The following is a 6,911-nucleotide window of genomic DNA, read 5'->3' on the forward strand; positions in this document are numbered from 1 at the left end:
GATATCAAATGAGTGAGCCTTCTAATTAGGGCGATAAATAAACGAAATCAACTCAGATATATGAAAACCAACAACTGTTGATTTGTTTGTCCACTTTTATATCAATGTGTATTATGTTCCTGAATTAATTTCGTTTGTTTTGAGTTATTTCATCCTCTCATTTATTGAGACATTGGTTCACTATAACCAGGATAATTTCCAATCCTGCTTTTTTTTGTCATTCAAGAACATTGTTTTAGGGATTCATCTACTATTTATATCCTACAGATAATTGGAAAAATTTGCTCATTTCAGTTTCACTAGTTATAATGGCTTCATAGATCTAACGTTACGCTACGGACCGTAATTTTTCATATTGTTTTCTCATTACTCCGTATGCCAGCTTCAGTACTATCGCGAATATTATTATTTCAGTTTCAACCTCAAAAAAAAGGCTACTGCAACCAAAATTTTTCGTTATTTTCTCTAATAAATTTCAGCAATCCATTTTCAGAAATTTATGACGGAATAGAATAGAATAGACATTGATCCTCTAAGACATACAAAAATGCATAGGACAAGTCAACAATGAAAAAATGAAACAAATAGTAAATTATTTTACACAAAAATTTACATCTCCCAAGAATTCCCCAACAGAATAATAGCCTTGTTTATGTTTAACATCCTAATACCAGGTGGTAGGTGATTATACAATACGATTGCCTGATAGACAGGGCTTGCTTCATATTTCGATGTTTCATGAAAAGGAATGCTAAGTGTGGTATCATTCCTTGTAGAGTATGTGTGGAAGCTAGAGAGCTTTACCATCAAATGATCATTTTCACGTAGGTATACTAAGCACCTAAGTATAAACAGAGACGGCAAAGTGAGTATATTATTCACTTTGAATATATTTCTGCAGGTATCCATTGGTTTTAAATTGAAAATTAATCGTAAAATTTTTTTTTGCATAATAAACACCCTATGAGAATCAATAGAGTTACCCCACAGTATAACATTGTAATTCAGTAAACTGTAAACTAAACCATAATAAATATTCATCACAGCCTGAAAAGGAAGTGAATTCTTGATCCTGCTTATAGCATAGAGAGAGCTTGCTAATTTCTCACAGACATAATCACAGTGATCGCTCCATCTCAGTGAGCTATCCAAGTAAACACCTAAAAATTTAACTTTGTCTACCGATACAATAAGATGGTCCATGCATTTGACAACAATAGGTTCACAATCATTAATTCTATTCTTAAATCTAATGCACTCAGTCATTCCCAAGTTCAGAATTAAATTATTAGCTTTACACCAATTTAGAAACTTACATACTAGTGAACTAAAAATATCTGATAGATCGCTCAGGTCTCTGGCTGAGACCGCCACTGATGTATCGTCAACGAAAATAATTATGATTTCAGGATCTATGGACCCAGGTAGGTCATTTATGAAAAGGAGAAACAGCAGCGGTCCCAACACTGAACCCTGAGGTACTCCATGATGAAGATCATATTTCTCAGACCAGCAATTCTCTGTCTTAACATATAAGGATCGATTCTTCAAAAATGACATCAGCCATTGGAGAAAAATACCACGAAAACCGATATTGTATAGTTTGATCTCCAAAAACTCCAAATTTATAACATCGAATGTTCGGGACAAATCAAAAAATATGCCAGCCAATTCCTCATCTAATTTTTTAAAGATAAAATCAACCATCGAAAATGCTGCTGTTTGTGTAGTTTTTTCCCTAAAACCATGTTGGCAGTCGGTAATAATTCGGAAGCGAGTCAGAAATGACATCATGCGATTTAGCACAATTTTTTCAAAGAGTTTGGAGAAAACACTTAACACCGAAATGGGTCTATAATTGTCAATGCAGCAAGAATCATGCTTTTTAAAAACGGGAATCACAGACGCCACTTTCAAAAGATCTGGGAATTTACCAGTTGTAACCGATAAATTAATAATACAAACAAGATGTTCAGCGATATTATCCACTATAAACTTCAACACGGAGATAGATACTCCATCAATACCAGTACTCTTTTTATTTTTCAAGCCTCTAACAGTACTAACTAATTCCTCAGTCACAACCGGATGAAAAAAGAAAGTGTTTCCCGACAAAGCTGAGGTCGTACATGAAGATGACAAAATATTTCCATAATAATCCTGGAGAATTCTTTCGACAACTGAAGCAAAATGGTTAGCAAAAACATTAGCAACATCTCTTGGCTCCGTATAACTTTCCCCACAATAATTTATTTGTACTGCTATTTTTGTACTTCCTTTTCTCCCAGTAATGCTATTTACCATATTCCATACCGCTCTATTACTATTGCTGGAAGAGTTTATGACCTCCGAGAAATAACTAGATTTAGTGCGCCATAAGAGTTGTCTAAAATCTGACTTTGCTTTTTTATAGACTTCAAAAGAACCCACAGTCTTCATATTTATATTTAACCAATCTAAATTTTTCAAATTCTTGCTTGCTTCCCTCACTTCCTCATTTATCCAGTTTTTCCTATTCTGATTTGAATTCCCAGACTTCACAAGCGGACAATTTATTTCCAGAGAATACTGTATTAACTGTGCAAATATAACGAAGGCATCATCAATATTGGTGCATTTATATATTTATTTATTTATTTATTTGTCAAATAGGACATCTACAGGTATAAAACCCAAATTGATGTCCATAAATTACAAAAAAAGTACAATCAAGTAGGACACAGATAAAAATTAAACTACATTTATCTATTTAACAATAAGAAACCCACAAAACACTCCGGAGAACCAATTATTCTCTCAACCCTTTTTTTTTTTGTTTTTCTTTTCTTTTAATTTCAAAATTCAGAATATGCGGAAATATTGGTTACAAATTATGCCAACTAATTCTATAAGTTTCTCTTCTAAATGCATTCAGTGTGAGGTGAAAGATATCGAGGTTGTTGAATCTTTTATTAAAAAGTGCAAGCATTCTATTAATCGGTGAATTATTTCTCAAATTTGTTCTATTTCGAGTCAAATCAAAAGTAGGGTTATTCCTCAGCCGTCTAGATGGTATATGAATTCTCATCAGATACAACAAGTCTGGGGAATCGACCAAGCCCCTCAACACCTTGAATAAGAAAATCATATCGGATTGCTTTCTACGACTATCCAGTGAGAGAAGGCCAAATTTACTCCTCAAGCCCCCAGTGCTCGCCAAGTTGTCACGAGAACCCTCAACTCTGTAGTCCAAATATCTTAAAAAATTATTCTGAATGACCTCCAAACGATGCTTATATACCTCATACTGGGGACTCCACACAGTTGATGCATAATTCAATCTGCCATAAACGTAAGCGAAATAGAGAGCCTTTAGGGCACTCACAGACGAGAATTGTCGACAAGTTCTTAAAATAAACCCAAGCATACGATTGCCCCTGGCGACAAGGGACTCAACATGAGGTGCGAAGGTCATTTTGCTATCAAATATGACACCAAGGTCCCTGACAAAATTTGAAACAGGTCCCCACGTCATTCAGAAAGATTAAGAATAAGATAGGTCCCAGATGGGATCCCTGAGGTACACCTGAAGTTGCTATATAAGGCTTAGATTTATAACCATTCACATAAGTGATCAAAACCCTACCGCTGATGTAGGAGGACAGCCACCGAAGCAGATCCCCGTGCACACCGGCCTCTGACAGCTTCAACATTAATATATTGTGATCTACTTTATCAAATGCTTTGCTGAAGTCGGTGTACACGGAGTCGACCTGGACACGCTCATCCATAGCAGATAGTATATACTCGGCATAAAGAACAAGGTTTGACTCAGTAGATCTTTTGGGAAAAAAGCCATGTTGTTGGTCAACTATGAAAGACTTAAGGAACTCGATCAATAACATCGTTCACTATTTTCTCCAGAATTTTACCGAAAATATTCAACTTACAGATGGGTCGATAATTTTCTACTTTACTTCGATCTCCCAGTTTAGGAATAGGGACCACATAGGAAACTTTCCATTGATCAGGAAATATGCACTCCTTAAGAGATGAATTGAACAGGGAGCATAGTGGAACGCATAGATTTTTTGAACATCTCCTGATAAAAACTGAAGGAATTCCATCAGGACCCGCCCCCTTGCTTTAATCCAGTTGACAAAGAGCTCTCGCTACGCCTTCTTCATCTACCTCAATTTCAGACAACACATTATTACACAGATTATTGCTCTTATGCATTGAAAACTTTTGTTCACAAGGCTGAAAAACGCCACGAAAATATTCGGCAAACAGATCTGCCACACCCTCGCCCTCAGCAGTTTTACCATCAAAACTCACCAAATAAGGAATCTTACTACTACGATCTTTCAGAGAAACAAGCTGCCAGAATCCTGTTGTATCATGAGGTATCAAATTTTCTATGGTCTCTAAGTTTTTTTCATAGTCATTCTTTATACTCAATTTACATCTTCGTCTTAAATACGAGAAAACTTTATAGTCCAATTCAGTAGAAGATATCTTCCACTTTTTATGAGCCCTATTTTTATCCTTTATAAGTTTTATTGTGCCAGGTGTATAATATTGAGGAAAATTATTATTAATTTTTTTTTTAGGTACATGTTTTTCAATGATATTATATATTTTAGAGTAAAATAAACCGATACAATCACCAACTTCACCGTTTGAAAAAAGTGAGGACCAATTAATTTTTTCCAATTCAGTATTGATATTATTATAATTAGCCCCTTTGAAATTGTAAGCATAAGTCAATTTGGAATGAAGGATCTTAACATTAAAAAAGTTCAACAGCAGTTCTACACTAACATGATGGGGATCTTCTGGGACTAAAGGATCAGCCGATTTAATGACCCTTTCAATGCATAACTTGTTATCAAAAATTAAATCCAAAATTCTGTTATTAACATTGGTGAATGAGTTGAACTGCTTAAAATTACAAAAACTCACTATATCTAGCAATCGACTAAACCTGGAATCAATTCCTTTAGGTATTAAATACGAATTATGGGGTTTGAACTCCCATGTAATATTTGGCATATTGAAGTCGCCACAAATTAATACAGTATCATCGAAAAATATATTGGAGAGAAATTGAAGCTATCAAAACGTGTGAATGAGTTTGCAAAAAAGTTGGTAGAGAATCAGTTTATAAGTAAAACACTTAGCAAGAAGATTATGACTCACAATTCGGTCCCCCCTAAGATCTACGGGTTGAGAAAAACACATAAAGAAAATTTTGCCTTGAGACCAATTGTTAGCTGTGTTAACGCCCCTTGTTATAACTTGGCAACCTTTTTACATCAGATACTCTTACCAGTAACAACAACAACTTTCAATTACAAGGTGAAAAGTTCATTTGAGTTTGTGAAGAACTTAAACAATGTACAGCTGCCTGATCACTACAAGCTCATTTCATTAGATGTCATTTCCCTCTTTACAAATATTCCAAAAGGGTTAGTTCTGAGCACACTCTCTAAACGATGGTCTTACATATCCGCATATACGAACATTCCAAAGAAGATATTTCTAGAAATGATTGAGTTTTATTTCGATTCGAGTTACTTCAGTTTTGGAGGGAACATATATTTACAGCTAGACGGAAGTGCCATGGGCAACCCTCTTAGTCCAATTCTAGCAGAGATAGCAATGGATGAGTTGGTGTCTTCGGTGTTGGCGAACTTACCTTTTGTTCTTCCCTTCTTCTGGTTATACGTGGATGATTCGATCACAGCAGTGCCCGAGGAGGAATTCGATACCATCCTAGATTACTTCAATGCATTCAACCCAAAACTTCAGTTTACCATGGAGACAGAAAGAGATAATAAACTAGCCTTTCTAGATGTTGAAGTACATAGAAAAGAGTGTGGAACCCTACTTACGAATTGGTTCACCAAGCCAACTAGCTCGGGCAGAATTTTAAATTACCACTCCTACAACCCTATTGGCCATAAGTTGAGTACTGTTAAGGGTTTACTTCACAGAATGATGAACCTCATTCACCATACCTTTCATGACTCCAATTTGAGAACTATTAAAAACATTCTCAAGATGAACAATTACCCGAATACCTTCGTGAATAAGTGCTTAAATTCTTACTTCAGACAACATAGGGCCTTTAACAACTCAGAAAAGCCTCCGTGTAAGTTTTACAAGTTTCCTTTCATTGATGGGCTTTCACAGAGAATAAGTACAGTGTTCGACAGCAATACCAAATTGGCCTTTTACAATGTCAGATCCACCAAGTGTTTATACACGCGTTTGAAAGATCCCACACCGTTATTATCGTTGTCAAACGTAATATATAAGATACCATGTTCTTGCGGGAAATCATATATTGGCCAGACCAAACAGTACCTAAAGTCGAGGATAAGCCAACATACCAACGATTGTAAAAACCAGAATCAGAATAAACCAAACAAAACAGCGTTAGCATCACACCATTTTGAAACTGGACACTCTTTTATATTCGAAGATGTCACAGTGCTAGATCGGGAGGCCAATTGGTTTAAACGCAACGTGGGGGAGATGATCCAAATAAACTTGGCCGACACTGTCAACCTAAGAAGTGACTGCGCTAATCTTAGCATTATATATAGCAACATACTAAATATATACGCACGACAAAATATTAAATTCAGGTAGTTTTTTTGTTTTTTGTTTTAGGTGTAATTTAATTTTATTTAAGAAATATTGATGTTCAAAGTAGAATAGTTAGTTTGTCCAATATTTGTCCAGTTCGTGAGATTTTGTGAATTCTCTGTTCAACGGTATTTTCATGTTTCTCTTCTTATGAAAGCGATGACGGAGGCGCATTTCTTTTCCGTTCAGATGTACTATAATAATAAGTTTTCAACAATATGAAATTCAGTATGAATTTGACGACGGGAAGGAGTGTGTCGCTGTCACCTGTTTCA

At 35.4% G+C, this 6,911-nt stretch overlaps 1 protein-coding gene across 1 annotated transcript; it reads left to right on the forward strand.

Moving 5' to 3' along the window:
* The first annotated feature begins 5,529 nt into the window (after nucleotides 1-5,529).
* Nucleotides 5,530-6,639, forward strand: LOC123319265. The gene has a single exon (XM_044906135.1). It carries the CDS (start codon nucleotides 5,530-5,532, stop codon nucleotides 6,637-6,639), a length of 1,110 nt encoding a protein of 369 aa, XP_044762070.1.
* Nucleotides 6,640-6,911: the final 272 nt, after the last annotated feature.

The sequence above is a fragment of the Coccinella septempunctata genome, chromosome 8 (assembly GCF_907165205.1).
Source record: "Coccinella septempunctata chromosome 8, icCocSept1.1, whole genome shotgun sequence".
Lineage (NCBI taxonomy): Eukaryota > Metazoa > Arthropoda > Insecta > Coleoptera > Coccinellidae > Coccinella > Coccinella septempunctata.

What these genes read in the sequence shown, in the direction of transcription:
- LOC123319265 (XM_044906135.1), top strand. Translation starts at nt 5,530, where the DNA reads ATGATTGAGTTTTATTTCGATTCGAGTTACTTCAGTTTTGGAGGGAAC.